General features: G+C 39.6%; 3 protein-coding genes across 4 annotated transcripts; 2 read left to right on the plus strand and 1 right to left on the minus strand.

Moving 5' to 3' along the window:
- Positions 1 to 1,237: 1,237 nt before the first annotated feature.
- LOC144657058 (uncharacterized) lies at positions 1,238 to 5,856 on the minus strand. Its single transcript, XM_078517355.1, has 3 exons — positions 5,593 to 5,856; positions 4,917 to 5,054; positions 1,238 to 1,498 (listed from the first exon to the last, which is right to left on the minus strand). The coding sequence occupies exons 1-3, from the start codon at positions 5,806 to 5,808 to the stop codon at positions 1,364 to 1,366; spliced, it is 489 nt and encodes a 162-aa protein (XP_078373481.1). The 5' UTR covers positions 5,809 to 5,856; the 3' UTR covers positions 1,238 to 1,363.
- A 6,245-nt stretch (positions 5,857 to 12,101) lies between these two features.
- LOC144648651 (uncharacterized) lies at positions 12,102 to 14,621 on the plus strand. Its single transcript, XM_078508160.1, has 3 exons — positions 12,102 to 12,330; positions 13,386 to 13,526; positions 14,358 to 14,621. Exons 1-3 carry the CDS (start codon positions 12,133 to 12,135, stop codon positions 14,478 to 14,480), a joined length of 462 nt encoding a protein of 153 aa, XP_078364286.1. The 5' UTR covers positions 12,102 to 12,132; the 3' UTR covers positions 14,481 to 14,621.
- A 2,782-nt stretch (positions 14,622 to 17,403) lies between these two features.
- Positions 17,404 to 27,943, plus strand: LOC144657093 (uncharacterized). Of its 2 annotated transcripts, none has more exons than XM_078517389.1 (2): positions 17,404 to 17,679; positions 26,042 to 27,943. In XM_078517389.1, the coding sequence occupies exon 2, from the start codon at positions 26,149 to 26,151 to the stop codon at positions 27,511 to 27,513; it is 1,365 nt and encodes a 454-aa protein (XP_078373515.1). In that variant the 5' UTR covers positions 17,404 to 17,679; positions 26,042 to 26,148; the 3' UTR covers positions 27,514 to 27,943. The 2 variants fall into 2 exon arrangements, with proteins under 2 accessions (XP_078373515.1, XP_078373524.1); XM_078517398.1 differs by lacking the exon at positions 17,404 to 17,679 and having other exon boundaries at positions 25,980 to 27,133; positions 27,712 to 27,943.
- The last annotated feature ends 47 nt before the right edge of the window (positions 27,944 to 27,990 follow it).

A 27,990-nucleotide genomic window follows, 5' to 3' on the forward strand; every position in this document is an offset into this window, starting at 1 on the left:
CAATTCGGAAAGGTTTAGAAGTATGCAGAAGATGCATTACATTCGAGCGATTGCCTTTCAATGTTTTGATGTTCGTTGCGAGAATTTGGTGGCACATTAAGGAAATATCCCTTAATTACGATTTTCCATATCCTTGTCGAATGGGCTGCTTGGCAATGCCTGAATGTGAAAAGATAAATGGAATATTGATAAGCCTTACACCCTGTAGCGAAAGCTAAAATGAGAGTTAAAATTCACTCCCCTTTGCTTGTAAGTCTTTTCTATATTGAAGAGGAAATGTGTTTTCTCTCATTTTCTTGGTGGTGAAAGCACTTCCTTAGGGACAAAATTAATTCCCCAATTCGCCAATGAAGAAAGATGGAAAGGTTGCTTCGTGGAGTAAATATGTTACTACATGTAGCAGTTTTCCTATCAAACTGAAGGGTATTTTTTTCTAATCAGTCAATATAACGGGGATCTTATGATAATCGTGTAAACCATAAAACACCTAAATAAGCTCTATTCAAAAGGGCTGATCACCGGTGCTTTTATTCGGTGGAAATTATTATCGAGGATTATCGAAAGTAATTTGGCGTTTTAAATTGCGAAAGAGCTGTTAGCTGCGAAAAACTGTACACGCAAGAATACTTTATGGTACAACTCACTAACGATAACTATATGAAAAATATAACAAGTTTGAACATTCTTTCAATGCAATCACAAAACTCTGAGCCTACTGTAACGACGTAAAAAAAGATCAAAACAAGCTCTACGATAGGGCGTTTATAACCGGAAGAAAGTATAGATCTTTCTTTATTAACTTTAATTTTAATACAACCCCGAGGGCTTATATTCGGTGGAGGAGGGGTTGGGCTTATGTATGGTGGTGGGGACATATTTGGGGCTCTTTTTATAGAAAATTTTACGGTAATACAATATGACATGCCCATTACGTCGTTGCATCCCTTTTCTAATGCCCTCTTGTTACCAGAGCCCACGGTCTTCTTGCCCACAATTTGGAAAACGAAAGACTACGGGGGGAAACATTTTCGTAAAAGAGCAGAAAGCATTTGTTTATCTCTCGTTTCCCGATCCGCTAGAAAACGGTAACGCAAGCACTGGGGACGAAATTGTTCCTTATGCAAAACCAACCTCGTTTCCAGTGTCTCTCGAGAGACCCCGGGGACGAGGTTAATGCAATACAGTATGCAATACCACATTACTTGAAAGAACACGAGAAAAAATTTGAAGCAAAACACAGATTTATGACAACCAGGCTCTTTAATGTTACATCTGTTCACTCATGACAACTTGATATCGATATAAAACTACTGTAAACTTGCAGGCTTAATTTCGTTTTTTTCCGGGTTCAGGGACGGTCGAGTTAGTACTCCCCCTCCGCGTCTTTTGCATCTCCAAGTTTTTTGGCGCATTCTCCAAACCTCACGAAACAGCACAGCTTCTCCTCGCAAGACTTGCTGGCCAACAAACAACAAGGGATGATCGGCAGACATTTTTTCTAGAACGTGACAACAACAAATAAGAGAAACGCTGGCTTAATAATAAATGTACGTAGTTTTACATTTTGATAATGTTAACGCTTAATATGCTAAGTCCGGATTATTCCGGGATTTGAAGGAATGGCCATCCAACCACTTATGACGACACCAATTTACACGTCAGCAGATTTTTGTGGTGTCAAACTTATAGAGTTTGGATAAATCTTTCTACAGGAGTGTCCATCTTGAACATTGACTGCATTCCGACAGAGCTAATCGAAAAAAAACGTGATCAGTTTTTGGTGTAAATTGGTGCTAAAACAGGCCAATATACCCGCACTTGATCATGGTCTCCTTTCCACGGTTTTTTCATTGATTAAGATCAAAACTTTTCAGGCTAGCAGAAGGCGTGCACAGAGTAAAAAATAGAGAAAATAAGAAAGCAGAGAAAAACGAAAAGGAAAGGAGCGCGGGGAAAAAATCGGAACAGTTCAGCCAAAAAAGTCCAAATTTTGGCTTATGCGCATGCCCCAAAGTTAAATGTTGTCCATTTTTACATGGAAATTTCATCATAAACTTAATGCAGTGTCATGCAGAGCAGGAGGGCATTTTGCGTGCGCATGCGTGCAACCGCTGTACAAAGACCGCGTGATCTTGGGAATAAAAATGGTGCGGAAGATTCAAACGTTGTTTTTTGTACTGTTTATCGTCACATAATTTAATATAGACGTAAATTTCGCTAAGAAAAAGTGTTTTGTGTGTGGCAAGGCTCTTATAAAGCAGATTTTCTGGCCTGCTTCGGGATCGTTGTTGCAAATAATGGGAAATATGTGGGACAGGTATGAGAGCCTTCACCGACAATAATCAAACAGGCCGTAAAAAGAGGAAAACATTTATCCGTGTGCTGGAGTGTGATATATTAGGATCAAAACTTCACATCAAATCAATTGCTGTAATACAGGCAGAGTGCGAGCAATATTATAGCTTGTCGGGAGATTTTTTGCCTAAAGGGACGGCCACCAAAGAAAAGGGTTTTCCCTGAGGGGAACGACATGTTTGGGTGTTCTGCACATGATAATGCAGCTCACTGATGACTCCAAAGCAAAGCCAACTTGCCCTCGACTGGCAAACAGGGTTTCCTGGAACAAGAACTGCAGTTCTTTAAAACATATTTAGGCGACACAGAAGTAAAACAGTCGTTATAACAGAATGAACGTCAAACTTAAAGAAATAAACGTTGAATGAAAAATTGAAAATAACATTGTTTATAGTTAAAAATTATTTCTTAAGACATTTTATACAGCAGTTATTAGAACGTTTCTGAAAAATATATATATCGCTTGTTCGTTTCATGCTATCTTTTGACTGGTGATCAAGGCTAGACTTTGATAAAGGAGCCAAAAATGTACTAATTAACATAGTAAAATGTAAACAAATAGTCTACCAGCAAAGAATTACCATAACACTTTAAAATTAAGACCGATCGCAGTAATTATTTTCTTGTTCAACAGAATAATTGTGGTATCATCGAAATGTGAAGTTATTTTGACCAATGCTCACGTTTAAGGAAATAATCACAAACGATAGTTTCTCTGTTAGGATAAATCAGCGAGAACGTACGTTAAAGAAAGCTAAAAATTACCACAATATTGACCATTTTTTAACGCTACCTTCGCAGCATTAGACGATAGTTTAAGTACTTCAGGCTCCATATATCATCGGTAGACGCTGGAGATCAAGGCTAGATTTTGAGATTTTTGCATTGTGAGAACGATTAAATTGTAGTTTTATGACAAATCTGAACAAAATCATGACCACTCGCTTAAACCCGGGATATTTGATTATAACATGGTAAAGTTAAAACTGCTGTTTTATACTTTAGTACTAAGTAGCCGTAGCGCTTTGTCCGTTTAGATCTTCCGGCTATTAAAAACATGGGCAAGGTATTTAGGTTCTCGACATTCGGTCGCCATTTTATCCACGTGCAATGTTTAATACACCTAGCCAAAGTCGATCAGATAAACAGCACGCCGACACCAAACTTTGCTTGTTGTTGTCAGAAGATAAAGCAAGGACTCTTAGTATTGTATACAGCAAGTAAAACTTAAAATACGTTTCATTTTGAGCTAGAAATTAGGCCATAAATAGTGGAAAATATGTAAACAATCGATAGCAGAACTTCTCTGTCGTGCGCACTAGTCCATATCGACGCATGCGCACGCAAAATGCCCTCCTGCTGTCATGCAGAAAGTGCATTTCTAGCAAAGTTTAGAGAAATTTAGGACAGTAGTACCAAGAACATCAATCAACGGTTAAAAAAAACGCGTTTTTTGGAGTAATTTCAGCATATTAAGGGTTAACACAGATTCCCAGAAGATTCTGCAGGCATTTTTAATTGCCTTCTTTGGTACTATATTAAAAAAGTTTTCAATGAATAAAATAAAACAGAATTAGATTTGGGTACTTTGTGACTTAAAATAAGCCTTGACCCTATTACAGTCAATTTGAATAGCCTACCCTCGCTTGCGAGAGTTAAACTCAATCATACTAGTAAATAATAAAGATGGTAGATTTTAAGCTCGGTGATAAATAGTGAAGAATATTATTCTACATGACACGAGCGTGGGACAAAGAAAAAAATCTGAGTCCCCGACGGGAATCGATCCCATGGCCTCCCAGATACCGGTTGGGCGCTCTAACCAACTGAGCTACGTGAGACTGTGGGACAAAGAAAGCCGTAGCTCAGTTGGTTAGAGCGCCCAACCGGTATCTGGGAGGCCATGGGTTCAATTCCTGTCGGGGACTCAGATTTTTTCTTTGTCCCACGGTCGTGTCATGTAGAATAATATTCTTCACTATTTATTACCGAGCTTAAAATCTACCATCTTTATTATTTACTACAAATTTGATGATTTCGACATTGCTGATCCTAGCAGTATGCAGGACGCGTGTCACTTATCAACCTAGTAAATGGCCCAGCTCACAGCGAGTCTCACGTAGCTTAGTTGGTTAGAGCGCCCAACCGGTATCTGGGAGGCCATGGGTTCGATTCCCGTCGGGGACTCAGATTTTTTTCTTTGTCCCACGCTCGTGTCATGTAGAATAATATTCTTCAATCATACTAGGTTCCACGTAACAGTCTTACGACTGACAAACCTGTGGCCCTCGGATTACCGATCGAATTAGAATTTTGAAGTGATAGTTTTTGTTTTGGGAGAAAAACCGGACAACCAAGAGAAAAACCCTCTGAACAAAGGCAAGAATCAACAACAAACTCAACCCAAATGACCCCAAGCCCGAGATTTGAACCTCGGCTCAGCCACACTCAGGGGAGTGCTCTCACCACCGCGCCATTCTGAAATCTACTGTCAATGTCTAAACTAAGCCCTGGCTTGGAAATGAATATCTTTATTTTAGAAAATAAAGCACAGTACTTACCATATTGTCGGGCAGATGATGTAGACGCACACCAGCTCTCTTCAGACATTTACCAGTTTTCTTGATACACTCCAAATGCTCACAAGCATCATCTCCAGCTTTCTTGTGGCAAACGACCGCCCTGACTATGCACGCTTTCTGTTGAAAAAAAATACAAAAAGGAAATGTGTGAGAAATCAAATTTAGAAGTTCCACACTATGTTTAAAATGCTTTTGGATAAATAGTAAAGAGTTTTTTTTCTTTATGTCAGAGATCATGATTAGCAGGAATGTATAACATGTAATTATGAACTACTTTAGGTATTTTACGAAGCATTCTTTTTCGTGTTGCTTAAAGTTTTACATGCAACTACAATTTTCAAATGTGAAATGTTTAACTAATACCTAAAATTTCTTCGGTTTTTTTTATCGGATTGTTAGATCTTTTTTTCATCAACGTCCCACCCCTATCAGAAAATTACTTTACAGGCTCAAACCAGAGAAACGTTGAAATTAAAGGCACGAATTTCAAAAGCTTAACTGTACGAAAATATGTGAGGTATTTGCGATTATTTTCGGGTGGCATCCCGAAAGCTAGAGAGCTTTGGAGGCAATAAGGGCAAAAATTGGCTATGGCAGGCATTTGTTACACTGAAAAATAACCGGCTTTCTTTTAATCAAATATAAGATAACTTACGACTCTTGGTGGAATTCCAGTGGGGAAACCGCTTGGGCGGAAGCTTGGTCGGAAGCTTGGTCGAGCGCTTGGGCCGACGAGGCCGCGGACCTTCCTAGCCATTTCCTGATCTTCCATCTCGAGATAATGCAAGATGGCTTGAGGATGATATTCCATCTCCGCTCGGGCATACGCGGCCACTGCCGCGAGAAACAGCAAAGCTAACATTGCCTTCATGTTGACGCGTCTTATCTGTGCTTTGGAGAACACGATGTGAAAAGAGATGCGTTCGCTCCTTTATATAGAGCATAGGTAGCGCCGGGGTGCTTTTTTCGCTTCCCGCGTGACAAGCTTTCGGAACAAAAGCGCTCCAGGCGTATTTAATCAGCTTTTAGATCAATTTTTCCACTTAAGGCGTGTTTATCGAGCAACCGAAAATAGATTAAACGCTTTTGAGATGTTAAAATTACAAAGTCAACATGTTATAACCCCAAAATAATCTTTTGTTTCTCTCGCGAGTTTTGTTAAAACATAGCTTTGTGCGAATTTGCGTTCTGTGGCTTGTGTAATTAACGTTTCTCAAAGAAATTAAAAACGTCTTCAACAAGTCATGCCTTGGGCAAAGAAAGAAGAAATTTTGTACCCACTTATACACCAGAGATTCTGTTCTCCGTTTCGAGTACAACTTTTATATCGGCTTTTCTTGAAAATAAAACGAAAAAAAGAGTTTTTTGACATTGAAAACTCTCAGTTCTGAAGACGTTTCACTTACTACTTATCCTCATCGGGCCCATGAGGACTCTTGAGGCTGGAAGACGTTTCACTTGGCGTCGATGAATCATTTTAGAATAGACTTTAGAGGTTTTGAATAATGGAATATAAACTTCAAGACTCAGAAAGCTATATCAAATTCATAAACAACGTTGGTGTAAAGAATTGTACAGTTTCGTCGTGAAGTTCATTCTTCAAGCAGGTCATTTCTCACGGAAAATTTCATTCTTCTTAAGTACCCGACCCTTATAAATAAAATGGTGTAAACCCTAACCTGAGTATAATGATGGATGCCCGTTACGGTTATTTCGGGCAGCCGTGTACTCTTTTTTATTTTACTATTTTTTGTAAACTTAATTTTAATTTGGGGTACGAATAAAGTTGTTGTTGGTGTTGTTGTTGATTTTCACGCAAAATTATACCAACAGAGAGAAAATAATTTCTACCAAAGACCTTAACTGACACAGACCCAAGTCAGAAATTATCCTTCGTTGGAAAGGTCACGCTCCGATTATAAAACATTAACTATAAAGAAAAAAGGGCTGTTAATTCATCTCTTTTGACTTCAAGTTCATGATCAATTAAGTACATCACGGGCAACTTTGTCATCAGTTCTCGGGATACGCTCATGCTCAATTGCAAACCTTTTTTGTAATATAAAAGTTAATATTATGTAAAGGTGACTGCATATAAAATGGAAGAAGAAAATTAACTCTTATGTAATTTTAAGTGCTGGAAAATAACCCGGGAGCTCCTTGTGAGCGTTAGAAAGGAAATCGGGCACCACACAAGGCAAATAAAAGTTCAGTCTTTGACCTCGGTGGGAAATGTATTACGGTGGATCAACAAGAAGTCAAGAGGGCAAACGTCTTGATCTAGCAAGCTTCGACCTTGATACTACTGCGTCTAGCTTAAGAGGCTTGCACGAGGGAGGAAGGGAAGAGGGAAGTTACTCTGATTGTTTAGATAAGCTATCTAGGTCTATGCAGCGCCCAAGGATATGATTTTTTTTTATCAAAATAGGTATAGATTTTTCGGCGTGCTCTGTAGATTTGAATTGGCATGTGGTGTGATTAGCATCGGGAATTCTGAAACCTTTCTCTAATGTTTACACAAATGGGATATCTATTGCTGGGTTGCTGAGATTATGTATCAGATGAACCTTGGTGGTCTCAAATGGGGTATTAAGTTTGGATATGAAATTGGGTTGATATGACAAATAAATTGGTTTAGTTTGAAATGGGGTAAGGATTTCAAAAAGCGGGCCGAACAACCCGCTTAACATTTCGGGGGAAAAACCCCGCCTTTACCCTTGGGGGTAGGTGCTTCGTGATTTTATAAGTAAAAATATAAAATCCGTGACTAAAATGTGTAAAGTAAAGGATTGTCCGGGAATTGCATATAAACAACGGCACAAAGGTATTAATTTCCCTTTTATCTTTTTTTTTTTCCTTTTGGAAACTACCTCACTTGCCTGCAAATTATTAGTCTTGTTTTGTTATTATTATAGTCACCTTCACTGTTAAGTTAGAAAGGAAATAAAGACAGGATTTAAACGTTCTGGTCCCTGTTGTTCAAAAGGTGGAAGTATGTTTTGTTTACACTTCTGGACCGCTATCCGGTGGATAGCGATATCCACCCTTTGAACAAATGGGCCCAGTTTTACTAGGAAATGCACCAGTAGTGGACCAAAAGTAATCATTATTCTGTAAATTTATTTTTTTAGAGTTTAATTTTCAAAACTTAACACTTCATATCTGGCACGGTTCATTTTCAACCTGAAGTCAACGTGCTTCAAACCTCTGGTTTAATGAAATATTGCCAAGTCCACTACGTGACTAAAAATGACAGACTAGTCACCAAAATATTTCCAACAAATATTTGCTCACTATCTTTTGTGCAAAACCCAACACAGCTGCGACTTTGCAAGAAAATTAATCTGCAAGTTTTAACATAACACATTTCCTCGACAGCTAATGAAAATAATAAAAGTTCACTGTACAAAACAGCGAAACGACATTTTTTCATCTCGACCGTGCTCTATGTTGCCCTTTTATTTATCCAGGTTACAAAACATTTTGATACGACTCGAACAAAAGTGTTTTTCTCGTTGTATTCAAGTTTTAACGTCTATGTAAACTCCATTGTCCCGGCATTGGCATAGACGAGGCAAGATCTTGCTACGAGGTTCTGGGGGCATGCCCTCCAGAAAATTTGGAATCCTAGAAGCTCCGAAACTCTTTCTGGAACATTTTTCATGAGGCATATCTTGAAAAAAAAAATTAATCTTGTTTAACTGGGGATTATTTTCTCAACTAAACATATTTTGTTTTTACTTTTGGGTTCAAATCTAGACGAGGCAAGCATAGGCGTACGAGGCGGGGGGGGGGGGGGGCGGCGAGGGGGGCTGCAGCCCCCCCAGTGCCAAAATCTTTCGGGCAAAATGCTTGGAATTCGGGCAATAAGCCTAGAGAAAAAACAGAAAATAAGCCGAAAAGTTTAGTCAACATTACGTTCAAAACGAATTACATCAGCAGGAAAAGCACTGGAAATATATTCCGAACTTTGTGGTTCAAAAGTCCAAATGTCTCATTCACCTGCTTTTGTTTCTTCTCGCAAATGGCTATAATCATGTTCGATTTTTCTCGCAAATTCTGCGTGAGCCCTCAGTTTGGTTTGATTCAAATGCAGTCAGCTTTTCCATAGCTTGAGTGTTTGCGCACTGTGGATTTAGTGCAAGACCTTGAAACAAAGCTGTTTTAAATGTAATGAAGATAATGCTTTCGACTCAGATGTTTAGTTCTCAGGGCTAGCTTAAAACTTTCAACGAAATGTTTTAAAACCCATTTATCTCTGAGTGTTTTACACGCTTTTCTATTACTTTCAAATGGGAAATGGGGGGGGGGGGGGGAACAATGTAAATTGGCTCCCCCAAATTAATTTAATTTTTGCTGAACTAAAATGAATAAATAAAATACTTCTGAAAAAGGATTCAATGTATTGACACCTTCGGACGACGCCACGAAATTAATTGAAGAACTTAAAGCAAGCAGGCGAAGTTTGTATATAACTATTTTAATGCATGTTTTATTTTCTTGTTTATATGCCACTTTTTTCGGCTTTCAACCCATGCCATTTTTTCGGGCAAAAAGGTCTCCGCCCCCCCAGGACCGAAGGTGCCCGTACGCCTATGGAGGCAAGTGCCTCGTCTTGCCTCTTAAGCTTGTTGTTACGGCCCTGACCCAAGGCAAATTAAACTTATGATGGAGTGCAACGTTGTTGTTAAGAAAATCTTTCACAGCTGGTCAAAGTTTATTTCTCACTTTTTGGTGTTGATTTAACTTTTTGTAAACCGATAGAACATTTCCTTAATAAACAAAGAACCCTGTTGAAACGAACTACGGCGTGGTGAAAAGTGTTCGCTTTTCGAGAGTTTTTTCCCCAGTCAAGCATCTAAGCTATTTTTTAACCAAGCTGATCAAATGGTTATAACTCTTTAACGCCTCAAAAAGAGCCATGTAAATATCTTAAAAAATATCTAATGTGTTATCTTTGCTAATAAACGTCCTCGGGCGTAACCAACTCAATTTAGGGAGTCGACAAGAATCATATTTTGTTCCTGAAAACGAATCAGACCACAGCCCCATTTTGTTCACGAATTTTTAGAAACTGCTGAAAAAAATGGAAGCTTATGTCCAACACCAAAGGTTGCGAAGCTAGGGGTCAACGAAGCATCTGTTATAATTGAGTGTTCCTATCGTAATCTGTATGTTAACATATACAGTTGAATCCCGATAACTCGAACCCTCAGTAACTCGAACCTCCCGCTAACTCGAACCTTTTTCGATTTCCCTTAAGGTGATTCCACTGAAATAGAAGGAGTATTAAAAATTTTCTGAAACTCGGTCCAGGTTACAATTATGTTATGAGCATTAAAAAAATGAAATAAAAAATGGGGGTCACCGCGCTAGTTTTTTTGTAAAATGGATGGGCATTATAGTAAATTTACGACCCCCGAGGTAGATATTAGGAACCCTAGTAATTCGAATGGGGAACTATTGTTTCTAGAAAAAAATCATTTTTGCATTAAAGTATTAGTCTATTTCAACCAAATAGACTTTGATCTTATATTAAAAACTATTCTTATTGTACAGGAATTAAGATAACGAAAGAAATTAAAGATTTTGCTTTGTGCGCACGTTAACGGCACTACCTAAAAACGTGTTTTTTAGGGCATTAAAATTAAAATATCTCAATGTAGAATTTGAAACTTTTCTTTAAATCGCGATATATTGTAGACAACCGTATGACATTTAAATTAATGCATTAAAAAATGGGGGTCACCGTGCTCGTTTAAGAGAAAACGACCATTTCTTTCCCTACCAAGCGTAGGCTGAAGGGAATTTCGTAGTGTTCTGTGTGCGCGCGCGCTCGTGCGCGCGCTAAATGACGCGAAAACGTATGCGCAGCAAGGATGCGCAATGCAATTCCGTGGAATCACCTTAAGGTCATTTTCTTACTAATTTTACCCTCGATAACTCAAACTCCCGATATCTCGAACCTTTTTCGATTTCCCTTGAAGGTTCGAGTTATCGGGATTCAACTGTACATCAAATATTTACCCTGTATGTTTTGTTAAGCCATCGAGCAGCACTCTAAGTTAGCTGAGCACAAAGCCTACGTGTTTGTTCGCAAGTAGCTAATAACACAAACGTTTATTCCTCGCCATCCTTTAACAGCTGCGTAAAGTTGTAATCTTCTTCGGCGTTGTGTTTGAAAAGCTATGATAAATATTTTGCGGGAATAAAAACAACACTCTTCAGGGAAACAAAGAACCCTCTCGAAACAAAGAACAACGAAGTTTAAATTTTTAACATTTTTAGAATTTATTAGTTTGCCCCAAAACTAGGCTGAACAAATACAGGTCGCATGAAAAATGAAAATTGTCACGTAGAAAGAAATGGCCGGTGGGTTGGGAGATAAGTTGAAAAATACTTACTAAAAAGTTAAGTAACGGCGTTGAGAATTACTCGTTGCCACTGCTATAGTTTTGCACATTTGATCTTGAGGATCAGTCTTTTGTTTTTATTAATTAACTTGTACAGTTAAGGGAATAATTTAAGACACCAAAGCTGGGAATAATTTAAAGGAAATGTAACTGCAACCGACCAAAAAAAATATATTTCTGTAAAATGCAACTTTATAAAGTTTACTTTAGTTCCCTAAACTTAAAACTTTATATCCCTAGCTCATAGGTGATTACCAACCTGAAGTTGCCAAGGCCATTCAGATCTCGACTTAAATAAATTCTTCAAAGGATTAAAACTAATTTCAACTAGTCACCGAAATATTTCCAAGGTATTTGTTCACTCTTTGTTGCGCAAAACCGCAAACACAGCTACGACTTTGCATAAAAGTGATCTGCAAGTTTCATCATTGCCAATTCCCCAGGCAGTGGAAGCATAAAAGCTTTACAAAACAGCATCGTCAACACGTTTTTCATTTCGCAAGGTTCTTTGTTGTCCTATTTCTAGAGCGAAAGTGTTTTTTTTTTCTCGTTGTATTTGTTTAACATCTGTGCAAATTCCATTGTCCCCCGCTTACTTTTGTTCTTTGCTGCACACTTAACTTCAGTCAACACTAGTAAAGCAAAGCTGACTAAATAGCAATTAGGGGCAGTCTTTTGTTTTCCGCTAAGCAACAAAATTAAGTAAGGACTTCTCGATTATATATAAGGGGCATACGTTGTCTTTAAATTACAGTGTCGATTGCACACATCTTGAAGCCAAAATGAAGACTCTTGCTGTTCTGTTTTTCCTCAGCGCCTTTGCAGCGTATGTGACCGCCAATGAAATGGCGTTTCACAAGGCTGTCTTTGATTTCTTGGACGAGAGACACGATGAAAGTATGGCCCAGGTTCTGAGAGACAATGGCTTGCCAGAAGATACTTTGGTAGCCGATGATCATCCCACACCACCAGACTGGGTCGTAAGTTGTTAAACTTATTTCATTTTTGATCTCTCTCTTCTTGTTAAAAGCACATGTCCTGAGCGTTGCTTATTGATTGCTTCAATAAGTACATGACTGCTCAGTTCTGTGGCATGTTGTGACCAATTACAGTCAAAATTTTCTCTTCTCGGCCAAACTAGTGAACTTGAATAAACTTTCACCTTTTTTCTCTGGTATGTTTCTAAATTACACTTGTTGCTTAGATTGTTGCCAAAATAAAGCAAAAGAAAGAAAGTATTTTTCTTTTAAGTTTTGTAAGAAGTAACTATACACTCAGTGAATTATTTTTAACGCTGGGGTAAATTTATTTTATTTTCACTATGTCCAAAATTGTTGTTTGTCTTGTTGCTAAATTCAAAGATTTGTCGTTTTGAAACTATTTCAGTCGCTGTATTCAAAATAACTTCAAGTACAAATTTGCGACTGGGTTGCAGTGCAAGAGTAATTTTTGTCCGTGCTGCCAAAACTATTTTTGCCCACGCTGTGATGCTGTATTGAAAATTATTTTAGTTGCTGAATCGTTCAAAGTTGTTGTTTTTGTCGCTTAAAATTATTTGGTAGAATGTTCTGAGTCATTTTGTCCGCGCTGGCATCACGCCTTGTTTTAGTCGATTGATCATTCCAAGTTTTTCTTCAGCGCTTGCTTCAATTTAAAGAGCACAGAGCTATTTTTTCTCTGGCTCTAAAATTATTTTCGTTGCTGTAACGTGCTGGTTTGTTTTGTCTGCTTATCACGGCTTTAAATCAATTCCTCGAAATTCGAATGTAAACAGCCTAATGATGATTTAATAACATTGAAAATCGTGCTATGTTTGGTTAAGAACTGGGCCTCGACTAACGTTTTCGAACTGCAAGTTTCCCCCGGTCTCCAACTTATTTCCAACATCAATTCTCAGAAAACTGATGGAAAGTTTAAAAAGATAAATTCTAGGTCCAAATGCACAACATGAAACGAGGAGCCGGCCCTTATTCATCCTATAAATTAGATATGCCTAAACTAATTCTCTTGACCTCCATGAACATTTTTTTCACAGAAACCTTGCATCGTCAAAGGAAAAATTTGCTGGAAGCTGTCTGGTCATGATGCCTGTAAAAAGCTAGCGTGTATTGATAACTTCTTCAAGTGCGTTGTTTCAAACCACCCCACTCCACTCCCTTCACTCTCTCCTATACAGGTAAGTACATAACGTAACGTAACGCAACGCATTGTAACGCAACATAACGTAACGTAACTGAGCGCAACGTAACGTAACATATCGTAACGTAACTTAGCCACAACTTGATTCGTGTTTTGTCCCGTGGGCTTATTTCCTATAATAGACTTTACGGTAAGGAACCCCTTTCAGGCTGGAGTGTATAAAATGGTAGGCGGGATTTGAAACATCTCAAACACACACGCACCTTACGGTAAATTCATTTTTAAATAAAAAATAGTTTAAACTATTTTTAGGGTCTACTGCAGTTATATGAGGTCTGTGTTCGAGCCTTGTGGCCCGTCTGGCCAGAGGTTATCCCAATTTCAGTAGCATGAAGCCACTAGGAGTATTTCTACTCCCCCTGGATGGGATGCTAGTCCATCGCAGGGTTACCCCCAGCAGTAAATTCGCCGGTACCCATTTATACACCTGGGTGGAGAGAGGCACAGAGTGAGAGTAAAGTGTCTTGCCCAAGAATACAACACAATGACCCCAGCCAGGGATCGAATCCGTACCGCTTGACTGTGACCCGGAGTCCAGCGCAGTAACCATTAGGCTACCGTCAGCTGCACCGTGCCTCCCGAAGGTATATGAATGGGGTACTATTTTCCATGGGAGGTATATATGAAATTGTTATCTTGTCTGTCAAAAATGGTATATAAAAGGGTAAGGTTTTTTATATTAGCTACGGCTGAACTTTGAAGGGTTTCGACGTCTGGGCGAAGCCTCTAAGCATGAGACTTTGTTGAGTACTACAGCTATTTTGTCCTCAAAAGTAATTTGTTTGTCTGTTGGTTTTTCCTCTTGCAGAAAGGCTGTGTAGCATTGCTTTATCTGTGCAGGAAGCATAGTCCTTCATGTGCCGGTGAATTGTGCTGCTTTGTTCGTATCAAGAGATGCTTTGCTTTCGCAAAGGGATCTGGAGACCAGTGAGTCCCCTGAGAACTGTTACACTGTTTCCATGGCAACAAATAGGACGATATCGAATGTGCAATTAGGCTCCAGTTATTTTAATATCATATATATTCAGATGTATTTTTGCAGGCAATTAATCAATAAAAAGATAACACATGACTTTTTTAGTGAGTTTATTTCTGCGTTATGTTGTAGAAACCCTAGGGGACTGTATGCGGTGTATTGAAGTTTGCGTTTCACAGAATAATCGGGCTTATCTTTTATTGAATTTTTCGTGATTCGAGTGCGGCGATCGATTATTCGAGGGGGTGGTGTTAATTTAAAATTTAATTTATTTCTTGCTAACAGTAGTATGGTAACTAAACATTTGAATTTTCAAAAACAGAAAAATGTACGTTTTAAAACTTGTCTGAAAAGGGGTAAAATGGGAACTGAGATTTGGGACAATTTTCACTGTAAAAATGAAATTTGGGTCACTGGGACAGGGAGTGGGAATTACAAAAAAATAGCAAAAGAACTATGAATGTGATTTGGAAAAAAATGGGCTGGGAAGCGGGTAGGCTTTGTAGCTGGCGGTATTGTTGGGTTTTTAAAGCGCGCACAAGCAAGCGGCGAAGCCGCGACAAAGAGCGGAGCAGCCGCGACTGGCTTGGGGAAGAGAAGCTGAACAGCTTCTCCTCCCGAAGCCACTCGCGGCTGCTCCGCTTGTTGTCGCGCCTCCGCCGCTCGCTGTCGTGGTGGTGGCTTCGCCGCTTGTTTGTGCGCGCTTTAAAAACCCAACAATACCGCCAGCTACGCAGGCTAGGAAGCGGGATATTCTAGACATTCTACACCATAGCTATTCCCTTCCACGATGTTTACACCCTCCCTCCCCCCCTTGGAAATTTTTAATTTTCGGTCTATCAGTGCTGATAGTTTGTTGTCGTTTAAGTGCTTCCTTCCCCAGAACGCAATTGATTTCTTGTAGCGTCTCCGATTAACAGTTCTGGCATTTTTGGTCTCAAGCGATTTTCTTACAAATATTCATTGCCAACGAGACAGCCGAGCCAAGAGGCGAGGCTGTCGAGGCGGCAGAATCATAGAGCCGTGTGCGTATGAGTGTATAGGCAGAGAAAATCTTAAGTTCTGCGTAAGGGACTTTTTTTACCATATTTGGGTGTAAGTAAACCCCATATTTGGGTTGTATTGTTCTTCCCAACTGGTTCCCAGTCTCTCACTCCTTGCTAGAGAGCAAATGACCAAAATGGCGTCCACGCGGCTCGCTGTTAAAATTTTCAATGTGGTCATTCATCCCTTTACCGATAAATACACCTTTAGGGAATTATAAATCGAAAGAGAATACCCTACAGAATATTCGACCGCCGAAAAAATGAACATCAAGGTCTTCGAAGTGATGAAATAATCTTTCGACTTTGGAGTCCTTTGATTTACGATCGAAGAGAGACATGAAAATCAAAAGCGGACTGTTGACTTCAAATAGAGTTTTCTTGACTTGTGAGAATGCTGAAGTCGGGTAAATGCTTCCTTTTAGTGTTGATTGTGTTTATAGTAATTGTTTGACCGATGATTTATTCCAAATCAAATACCGTTTATATTTTATTTGGCACGCATTTTCGCTCCGCGTAGGAATATAACATCAATACAAAGCGACGCTCAATATAATTACTGCATGTCATACACACAAGAAAGTCAAAAGTTTTTTTGCTTCTAACGGCAAATGTAATGTTAACTTGAATAAAAATTTTGTCTCCAAATAATCCTTGACCGTTCAAGTTTTGTTTTTTGTTCAAATTTTTCAAGTTTTGCGTAACTGAACATGACACTTCGCATGCGAGACTGAAATCTGTCCCGTGCATTACTGTCTCTTATTACTGAAAATTATTTTTAAAGAAGCATCTTAGCAGTTTTGATTTTGGGATTTGATTTATAAGAAGTTCTTGAAATGCATCTATCCCTTATGTGGACGGAAACATTTTAACCATCGCGTGTTGTATTTAAAAAACAGTGATTAAACCTCATTTATTGCCTACATTTTGTGACATTTTAACCTTGAAAAGAATTTAAAGATTTGTCAAGAGTTATCAATCTATCAAACCCGTAGCCTGCGTAGCAGACATCTGTGTACGTTTTTTAGTGTGCGCGATCGCGAGAATACGCGCGCTGGAAACTACGGCGCCTGCTACGCAAGCTATCAAGCCTGTGTCATTTATGAACACCAGAGAAATAGCACTTTTTTTCGCATATTACCTAAAATACAATTTACCATATTTTGGTCATTTCAAATATAGTTCTATCAAAAACCATTCAATATCTGTTCTTATGAACAAACATGAGTATTTCGCTCGTTGGCACTTACCGATAGGTACTGTAACGAGAGGAAAATGATTATTTGGTTTAGTTTTATTTATTCGCTTCGCTGTTAAAAACATAGAAAATCCAACGTAGAAATTATTGTTTTGGTTTGTTAGCTGTGAGATCATAACTGTAGATAACTGTTAAACTGTAAAAGCAACCTGCAGAAAGCTGTAATACACCTGCGAGTTTTTGAAAGTTATTTATGTTTCAGAACTAGGATTAACTTCAGCCAATCGAGCTTAGAAACGTTTGTTTATGTTCTCAAAAATAGCGTTTTCTCGTATGATGTAATCTGTATCGCGTCACTAGCTTGCCCTTAAGTAGAACAGCACTGTAAAATATTCTTTGGTTATGTCCTGCTAACGCACTGGTTATGTTCTGCCAGCGCTTACGCACTGGTTATGTTATTGGAATAAATCTCTACTGTTGGAGCCAAGTAACTGCGTATTCTCTGCCGTTCCGAAGGACTGTTGTTGCTGTGTTAGATCCCGAACTTCCCGTAGCTGCAAGCGTGGTTCCCCCTCTGTAAGTGTATACGGACGAACGACCGAAAACAGCGTTAAAACTCCCGTTTCAGTACAACTAGTTTGTAGTCACTGTGACCGAAAGTAAGCAACATAAGCGGCCAACAGGAAATTTGAACAATAACTTCAACACAAAAGAATCTTCTTCAAACAAAGCCGCGATCTTTTGATCGAAGCCGTAACAAAAGATTTTGTTTCGTCGTCCGCATCATCATCGCCGTCACATGTGCCAAACCGGCATCGAAGAGTTTCTCCGCTGGATTTCTGGGCTTTGAAGATCAACAGTAAGAAGTTGCAAGCAAATCAAGTTTTCCGTGAGATCTCAAGCTGATACTAAGGTAAGTTGCACGTTTATCAGGAGTAGAAACAACAGAAAATTTAAATTGAATATTCAAAGTCACTGTCGCTGTTGACGATCACGCTTCGGGATGTGTATTTGCCGTAGTGTATTTTTAAGATCACGAATGTAAGATATACGGCTTTCATAATTAGTGGAATATCAGATATCTTCTCAAGGTTCTTTCAGTTAACCATGTAAAACCGAAAATCGCATTTCTATGCAGTTTTCTCTCATTTTTACCTGGCCAAATCGGGTCATAAATAAGTCATTTTGTTAGCAACGTGTGATGACTTGCCAGTACGGACTCACTTTAATTTAGGCTTTTAAAATTAGGAATTGAAAATCACAAATAGAAGAGGATATTATTAAAGGAGCGATCTCACGAGTCTCTCACGGACAACGAATCTTGAAAAAAGCGGAAATTTTTATTTCAAGCCACTCAACAAAACGTCCAGTCACGTTTTGGACACAACGAAAATTGACAAAAATTGGTCTTGATGCCTATTTATATTGCTTTTATTTTCATGTAATTTATTTATTTTCTATTGTTATATTTTTACGGCAATTTGCATACGATTTCGATCGGAACTTGGTCACTCATTTCAGCGAGGCGAGGCGGGCGCTTGGAGGCGAAGGTAATGCATGAGCGAGCGTTGAATAATTTTCTTTTCGAGTATTTGGCCTAGAAGTCGCAAACGTGAGGGTGCGGGAGGAAAAAGAAAAAAAAGTCTGCCTTCAAAGTCTAGTAGAAATTACGAAACGTCCACTAATTTACTAGTTGGCCTTGATCGCTTTTCCGGTGTCACAGCGGATTTTGACCCCCCGCCAATTTTGACTCCCCGGACCAAATCCGCTAGCGGATATTGACCCCCCGGTCAATAGCGGATATTGACCCCCCTTCGCCGATTTTGACCCCCCTAAACAATTGTTATTTAAAGGAGGTTCCTCCAGATGCCAGTATTTTTACGCCAATAAAAAGTTTATGCAAAGATATGTTATTCACCAAAATTCAGCTTCTAACGAGCGCTAAACCCTACGAATCCTCGAGTAGCCCACCGACGGCCGCCCGAAGTAATATGCGTGACGTCAGAGCCAGCTAATGAGGTATCCACTCCTTTGTGTGTTTGTCATGCCTGCGCCCACAGAGCCAGAAAAAAAAGGTATTTCCGTTCACCGCAAGAACAGATTTTCCGCCATGCCTCAGTAACATCCCGACCCTCATCTCTTCCGCCGGTCCCGAGGAATCATGTTACCAATTTGAGAGAAGCGGAGCAAGACAACACAAAATCATCGTCGCACCCCCCACGTCGCTTTTTTCGCATCACTTTTACGCCGGACGTGAAAAAGCCGAGGACTACAGTTTCGAGCAAAAAATTACTTTTGCACAAAGCCGGACCCGACCGCCCCCAGGGTTTAAAAGTAGAGTTTTACCCGGCGTCCGTTTCGGGACCCGCGTCAAAACGACGAAACAGAAGTTGTAAAAATCTCCCTAAATAAAAAACTATTTTTCCCCTTTCACTCAGGAGACGTATCTCGAAGATCTACAAATTTTATGTCCGCTTGCAGGAATTTTCTTTCGCCCACATAATCCACGGAGCTTTTCTAGAATGAAAGAGAGGTTTCCGGAGCGTTTGAGAAAGGAGCAACAGGATTGAAAAAAAAGAGTTTTGATATCCTTCAGGCTGAGCTTGACGTCACGCATACATCAGCTCCAAGATGGCGGCGTAGTTGTCGATTTTGGGCACTAGAGAAAGATTCGTAGGGTTTAGCGCTCGTTGAAGTGAAATTTTGTGAATAAATATTTTTTTAAACTTTTTTTGGCGTAAAGAAAATAAACGGCCATTCTGGAGTGAACTTCTCCTTTAAGCTTTGTTTCCCTCTTACTCAGTCAATACTCAGTAAACTTGCAAGCTTTTTTTCAACGTTCCCTCGAATGACAACACAAAACTTGTTATAATTCTGCCATATTTATTATAGTAAATAAAGTAACTTCTTATAATAGCGATGCAATTTTCCGTTCTTTGCAGGCCTCTAAATTATTACAGAATTTTACTATAATTCATCGCAAAGCTTGCCGTAAACAAAGGACCTGACTAAAGACAGCGTCTAACTAGGGATCCTGCTAACAATGAATCGAAATCGTTAATCTTGTTTGAGTTGCGGCTTTAAAATAGCTCTAAAATGATTTTTTCAAAAATTACTCTCTCAGTCTTAATCAACGTTAGCCTCCCACGCAGTCGTTCTTAGGGGCGATCGCGTTACACTCCTCCCCACGAACGGCGTACGCGTTCGTGGGGAGGAGTGTAACGCGATCGCCCCTAAGAACGACTGCGTGGGAGGCTAAATCAACGTCGATATGAAACAAATTCTAAATTCTTATTTTTTTAATTACGCCTTAACATGAACAAAAACAGATGCAACTAACGGTAACCCAAAGTCTTAGAAAAACGCGAACTCCGTTGTATTCTTGTTTTATGCGCGCTCTAATATTGAAATCTTTTTATTTCAAGTTTTCAACTTTTAACAAAGCTTATGCTACAAAAAACACTTCTTACGCTGTAAAAGTCGAGAAAACTGCTCTTTGTTTTATACGGCCTTATGCGCCTTCTGGCGCAAAGAGACGTGATGATGATGATGATGATGATGATGATGATGATGATGAAAAACTGTTTTAACGTCGGAAGCTATTTAGAAGAAATCTATTGTCTAAAGAAATGAGAATTTTTTTTTTTAAAATTTTTTTAAAAACAAAAAGAAAACAATGTAATTAGAGTCCAGTAATCTTATTGTCCTGTATCTTTTCAGGTTTATGTAAATTCACTCAACCGAACATTTATTCTAATAAACTAATTTGACACTGGGACTTGTTTGCCACCTCTTTTATTCGGTTTTCAGACTATACAGGCCCGTAGCCTGTTTTTGCCTGGGTAGGTTGTTTTCTCTTAAGGAACCAAAGACAGATCGTGACACAAATGCATCTCAAAGTTGACTCCACTGATTTGAATATATATTGCAGGCCCGTCTAACAAACCAGCTTTTCAACAAGTTCTGAGAATTCGGAAGGGTAGGCCCTTAAGAAAAACGCTTAAAATTTAATTCTAGGGGGTATGCAAAAGTCTCATTTTTTTTAAAGCCATCAACATCTGCATGTTGTGACAACTAAATGCTAGAGTTTATCGATGGGGAAAGTCGCTTGTCTAACCTTGCCCTTCTATGCATCCATTATGATACCCCTCATCCTCGGAGACCCAGGGGCAGTTAGTGGGGCGAAACGAAGAAATAAACCGGGCAAAATCGTCGCGACAAAAGTTTTCAAGAACGGCACGAAGTGCCCCTGGGCAACGAGTCTCTCCAAACCATTTCCAAACGGCTCTCCGAATGCTGGCTCCCGATTGGCAGAAAAAAACCTTTGTATTATTCTGCCCAATCGGCGAGCAGTAACTTGGGAATCACTTTCGTGTGTTCTTACACGCCGCCTACTGTGTCGGCCATACTTTTTCGTTCGCCAAAGCTCCGCTGCATGCGAGGGAAATTTCCATCTAGCTTACATCAGATAGCTAAAAAAAATCAAGGAATCTTTTCCGATGTCAATTCAAGGAGAAAAATATTTCAAGATCGTCGGGAAAATTTTCGTTTGGACTGACCAGAGGTATCGTAAATACTGGCTTGTTTATCGATCGCCCGCTCGATCGATTAAGCTTGAAGGTTTCAAATTATTTTCTTATCCGAGCTTCTTATTTTGATAGTATCGCTGTTTGAGGCTTGTACATTTGGATTCGCCTTTCCTCACATTTTTCTCGGCTAACTGGAACTTTCCCGTATTGTGTGGACCAGACAAGTATGCCAAACAGTATCTACATTATGAAACAGCTAAGGTATTTTATGGGCTGATCCAAATTTTTCTGTAGATCGATCTGTATATATTTTACATAGGCAAGATTCCTGCACAACCCCATACATACTGTGCGGAAATCTTACCCAGTCTTATACTTTGATAGCATGTTGAACACTCAAGACAGGAGTTTGTTCAACAACAAAAAAACTCTTACTTTTAAGACTGTCTCTTCTATTTATTGAAACAGTCATGTAACTCGGTCAACGTTTGAAACAAAACAATCTTGACTTGATTTCAGCACTTCGTTGTACATACTTTCTTGAAACTCCTTTAATAAAACTTAGTGCTTTTTCTTTCACCCTATTTTACATTTCTGACATCAAAGGGAAAACTTTGAAATCATACTTCCCAAGTTCTGTGGGCACTATTGTCCAGTCACATTCTTCTGTACAGACACCACAACATATTGGCTGCGGTCACATCTAGACTACTAGGGACTAGATACCTGGACGGCACCTTGAGGACGGTGGAGGACGGGAATTTCGCGAGGAGGACTAGGTTGATGTCGACGTTCTTGGCGGGAACCCCGTTAAGAGCCGCGGGAACGGAGGACGGCCGAGTGGACATATTCCAGCCCAACTGGAAGAACGAACATTTGGCGCCACCCAAAATCTGGGACCAGAAAGCACTATTCACGGTACAATCCAAACACAAGAAGAAAGTCTCCGCAGGCCGCCAGCGAGCACAGCAAATATCGCAACCGCAAATAAACTTGACTCTTACTTTTTTATAGTACCCAAAAATCTATAAAGGACCACCTAACAGAGAAAGAAAAAAAAATGAGATAAACGAAATCGCAAAGCACTCCCGTCACTAGTGGACGGCAACTCTACTTTTCACGTCCCGACAACAGCTGGACGGAGGGAGGGGAAGGAGCGAATATAGGCACACGCGAAATCTCCGCGCCGCCCAGGCCCGCCGAGCGCCCAGGACTAAGTCCCAGTACTAACTATAGTTAGGACGGCGTTAAGGCGGGGGAACCTTAGGCCATCATATGTATTTAAAGATGCGAGACCACCGACAACTACGAGATTTATGACTGGAAAAAAATATGGGCGCGTGCGCGTGATTTGTAAAAATCCCTGTTTCTTATTTTTACCATTTACAACACTTAGCGATATACGCATTAGATTGTAGGAAGTTTGAGACATATTAATTTCGCAACTCAGAGTACAAAATTTGCTACATCGTGACTTTAAAAACGCATTGTTCTCACCAAAAAGCGTGGAATAATACCATATACATCCCGTGGGACCGGCAAAGTTTGACCGAAGAGACAATGCCAAAAGTATGAATATGTAAAGAAGCGGAATCAAAGAGCGGAGAGAGGAGAAAAATGCGCCACCGCCAAACTGCTAAAATCCCTCTGACCCTAGAGTAGACTATTAGTTTTTGAAAGAACAGTGGACCGTCCGCCCCGGCACCGAGGCCCCGATGCCACCAAAAAAAGATACCACATCCTTCGCCCCAACAGTAGAAGGATGGGCTATGTAGACCCCGCGACACAGGTGTTTGACCCCGCCGAACGGAGGAAGAAGAAGCCGCGGCGAACGAAGGGAGGAAAAAAAGCAAGAAAAAAGTTCTCCGTCAGCATCCTACTATCCGCGCGGAAAAAAGAAAAAAAGAGGAATGAACAAAAAGGCATGAAAACAAAACCCGACACACAGGAGGGACGGGAGACTACTGGGCACAGGCGTATTTAGTTACGTCGTAGATGTGACCGCAGCCATTGTTTTTTACCTGAAAGACTTCCTTAACTAGTATCTTCAAAGAAAGCAAGAACTATTTGTTTTTTTCTACAAGAGGTAGACTTAAGATACTGAAACATTTCAGGTTCACGGTGCTGAAGGTTTATCCCATATCACGAAATAATAGAAGTGCCTCAGATGGCTGAACATTTCTACCTCCCTCTTCCAATTCTTGCACATATGATTAAATCACAGGGAGACTCATAGTTGATGCTATGAGGCAATCCCTTATGTTCACACCTATTCCAAGAGGATTTGTTGCAATTACAATTCTGACTTTACCAATCAGGATCCTTGAGTGATTGCAACACATGCTTTTGAATAGAGGGTGAAGTGCTGTTGTGGTACATTGACACCATTCCTTTCACAGACTTCTTTCCAGCACCATCTGGGTAGTGTGTTTTGTCCGATAAAGTTCCCATGAAAACTGATTTGTACAGTTCACTGCACATTTTTAAATCTGTTACATATATTAAGGTTTGTGGACATCTGATTCTGTTTTTTTCAGTTTTTGGCTAAGTTAACAAAGGTGTTGCTTCACATTGCATGTGGTATTAAACTGGGTATATCGATAGTCTGCAAAGTGTCCCGGAGTTCAATTTCAAGTGTAATTGCCTCTTTCTGGAAATTCAATTTAGAATGTGAAAATTCTGGGGTTCAGTTTTGGTTCAAGGATTTCTTTGGGCTTTGTTTGAAGTCCTAAGGAATTTTTGGGGTTTTAAGTTTTGACCCCATACAATCATCCCCATTACTTGAAGTCCCAATTACCCACCCTGGACTCACCCCAAGAAAATGTAAGAACTAGCACCTTCCCTTTTCCCTGCTGGATAAATAAATGAAATTAGGTGTTACTGGTATTGAAATAAAGAAAACAAGAAGTCAGTCTTAAAATGTGTAATAATATTTTCTTTTACATACTGATGCAAATTACCAGTGGCTTGTATATTTCTTTGTATTTAATGACTACACAGCAGGCATATGTACATTATGCTGCTTGTAAATTCACTTAACACCACTTTGGCTTGACAGTAGGCTGTGTTATCTTCTTGCCACCTTGCACAATGAAGTGCATGAGCTACATAACAGCAAAGTTTTATCTGTATATTTGGTTGGTACACAATTCAACTAAACTGGACTACGGGGTGAACTTTGTCACAGACAACAGCAACTACATTCTGCCTGTAATGTCGCGTTGCAAAACAATTTTGCAAATCTTAGCCTTTCCTTGTCACTTTCTTCAATGAATGCAGCTTCCAAGAAAGAACTAACCTGATCTTTAACAATGGAGAAACCCTATACGTACAGAACTCCAATTCTATAAAGGCCATGCAAATCTGAAAAGTCAATCTTTCGCCAAAAAGTATCCGATAGCTAGTGCAGCAAATACATCCTTCCCAACAACATTTCCATTAATCAATTTCTGCTCAGGTTTAAGATCGTAGAAAAAATTAATAACATGGAAAAATATTTAAACTTTTGACAATCCCTTCTTTGATGTGAGTGCTTGTTGGAACAATGTCAACCATTTTCAGAAAAATGTTATGGCTTCGCCCGTACAAGAACATTTAAATACCTGTCACGATGCGATGCATTGGCATGTTAGGCATACTTGTCTGGTCTGTGCACCAAAGAAAATCCACGCAATACGGGAAAGTTCCAGTTAGCCGAGAAAAATGTAAGGAAAGGCTAGAATCCATTATGTACAAGCCTCAAATAGCGATACTATCAAAATAAGAAGCTCGGATAAGAAAATAATTTGAAACCTTCAAGCTCAATCGAGCGGGCGATCGATAAACAAGCCAGTATTTACGATACCTCTGGTCAGTCCAAACGAAAATTTTCCCGACGATCTTGAAATATCTTTCTCCTTGAATTGACATCGGAAAAGATTCCTTGATTTTTTTTAGCTATCTGATGTAAGCTAGATGGAAATTTCCCTCGCATGCAGCGGAGCTTTGGTGAACGAACAAGTATGGCCGACACAGTAGGCGGCGTGTAAGAACACACGAAAGTGATTCCCAAGTTACTGCTCGCCGATTGGGCAGAATAATACAAAGGTTTTTTCCTGCCCAATCGGGAGCCAGCATTCGGAGAGCCGTTTGGAAATGGTCTGGAGAGACTCGTTGCCCAGGGGCACTTCGTGCCGTTCTTGAAAACTTTTGTCGCGACGATTTTGCCCGGTTTATTTCTTCGTTTCGCCCCACTAACTGCCCCTGGGTCTCCGAGGATGAGGGGTATCATAATGGATGCATAGAAGGGCAAGGTTAGACAAGCGACTTTCCCCATCGATACTCGCATTTAGTTGTCACAACATGCAGATGTTGATGGCTTTAAAAATGAGACTTTTGCATACTAGAATTAAATTTTGAGCGTTTTGCTTTAGCCTACCCTTCCGAATTCTCTGTACTTGTTGAAATTTGTTAGACGGGCTGCAATATATATTCAAATCAGTGGAGTCAATTTGAGATGCATTTGTGTCACGATCTGTCTTTGGTTCTAGTCTGAAAACCGAAAAAGAGGGGAATACAAGTGAAAGGTTTACTAGTTAATTCTGTTACAAATAACGTTAGTAAAAATGCTTTAATTGGTTTTTAAAAATTGTAACGACTATTTTTAAAAATTTATGTTGCCTAGTAAAATGCGTTTTTTTTATAATGTATATTTAGGTAATCGCTTTGTTTAATAATTTAAAAAAAAGTTCAACTACATTTTTACAGGGCTTGTTTACGTAAACTGGTGTTAGTGGGACCGCTGATCATTCGTGTACCTAGTAAGCAACGGAGGAGCACGGTGCACGTCCGCCGTCAGATGAGAGACAAGAGACATGGAAGCGTTGCCGGTCAATCCTTTTTCTGCTTCTGACTGTGACATGGAACGGTCGTCAGACACTCAAACCATTTCAAAAGCTCTACAATCGACTGGAGAAAAGAGATACTTGTGCAGTGAATGTCCTGAGAGGTTTGAAAACGCTATACTTCTCCGAAAACACTTTCTTTCCCATACGGCAAGCTTTGAAATGCCCTTCAAGTGTTCAGTGTGTGGGGAAGGCTTTCGGGATCCTTTATCCAAACGAAAACATCTTGCAAAGCACAAAATTGAAAGAAAGTTTAAATGTTCTAATTGCATACGGAGTTTCTATGAGATGTCAGCACTTGAAAGTCATTCATGTCGCGGCTTTGTTCGTGCTCAGAACCAAAGCCCAAACAAACACGACAAGAAATCAAGACCCTTTAAGTGCAACCATTGTGATAAAACCTTTGGTAGAAAGGATACACTTAAAGATCATTTGCCGATTCATTCCGAAGTAAAACAATTCATTTGCGACCTTTGTGGGAAGCAATATGCACACAGAAGCGCTCTCCACAGACATAAACTGCTCCATAGTGGCATACAGTACACGCAAAAGAAACGCATCAATAAATCAAATAAAGACCCTACACGCTGTCGCTGCCAAGTCTGTGGTAAGCTCCTGTCCAGTTTGGGCGCCCTTCACACACACCAAAGAGTTCACACCGGGGAGAAACCCTACAAGTGTAAAGAATGTGGAAAATGCTTTGCCCAAAGTTCGACACTCCTTGGACATTTAAGAACGCATAGAAGCCACCAGGAAAAGCCAAAGCCTTTTAAATGCAACGACTGTGAAAAAAGCTTTGCACGTGTCGCAGATTTTCACATCCATCAGCGTATCCACACCGGAGAGAAACCCTATAAATGCGATCAGTGTGATAAGCGTTTTCGACATAGTTCGTCCCTTACTAAACACAAACTGGTCCACATACCCCTCGAATTTGGAGAAGAGAAGGCTGCAAGTAAGGGACTGAGACTTTACAAGTGTAAATATTGTGATAAAGTATTTAAATATAACTCAGCTTTGCGAAGGCACGAGCGAATTCACACAGGGGAAAAACCCTACAGATGTACTGACTGTAATAAATGTTTTTCACGCAGTGATGATCTTAAAACACACCGAAACACTGTTCACGGTAATGGCGAAACACACGAGTGTTGGGTTTGTGGAAAGCATTTGAGTAGCTACCATAAAATGGAATTGCACATATGTCTACACACAGGAGAACGAAAACATTCTTGTCCTGTGTGTGAAAAGGGATTCATCAGCTTAAGGGGTTTTAAACGACATATTCGATTGCATGAAAACGGCAATAAACACAGTCAAAAAGGACATGATTAAAATTCGTCCTCCACCGGCGAAATAGAATTTTGCTATTTCGATCCGCTCTGTTCACCACTGCTCTCGAGCTATTCAGTTTTAGTACTCAGGGTTTGAATAGACTTGAAGATGATGATTTTATCGATTTTGTTATTTTTAAAAACAGGAGAAAGACGAAGTCAACATGTTTATTTCTTTTCTTTCTCATTTTATTTTCAGAAGAGCTCGAGACTAAAGAGACTAAGGCTGTTTTTATCGAACGATTCCAAACGATTCTATGAGAATATTTTTGTTGAGTTTGTTTGGAAATATCGATCTTAAAGGAAAAAAATTTCATTTCAGGCATCAAAATAATAAGCGCATAGGGTTTGGTGTTTAATATTCATCAAGACTGCTAGAAACTACTGCTGCTATTGTAAGGGAATTTCTTTTTGTATGTATAAAGTTAATAAAGTTGTTTTTGTTATAAAGATAACCGTATCGCCGCATTGTTGGATC

The sequence above is a fragment of the Oculina patagonica genome, chromosome 1, assembly GCF_052425735.1.
Source record: "Oculina patagonica isolate OP01 chromosome 1, crgOcupat, whole genome shotgun sequence".
Taxonomy (NCBI): domain Eukaryota; kingdom Metazoa; phylum Cnidaria; class Anthozoa; order Scleractinia; family Oculinidae; genus Oculina; species Oculina patagonica.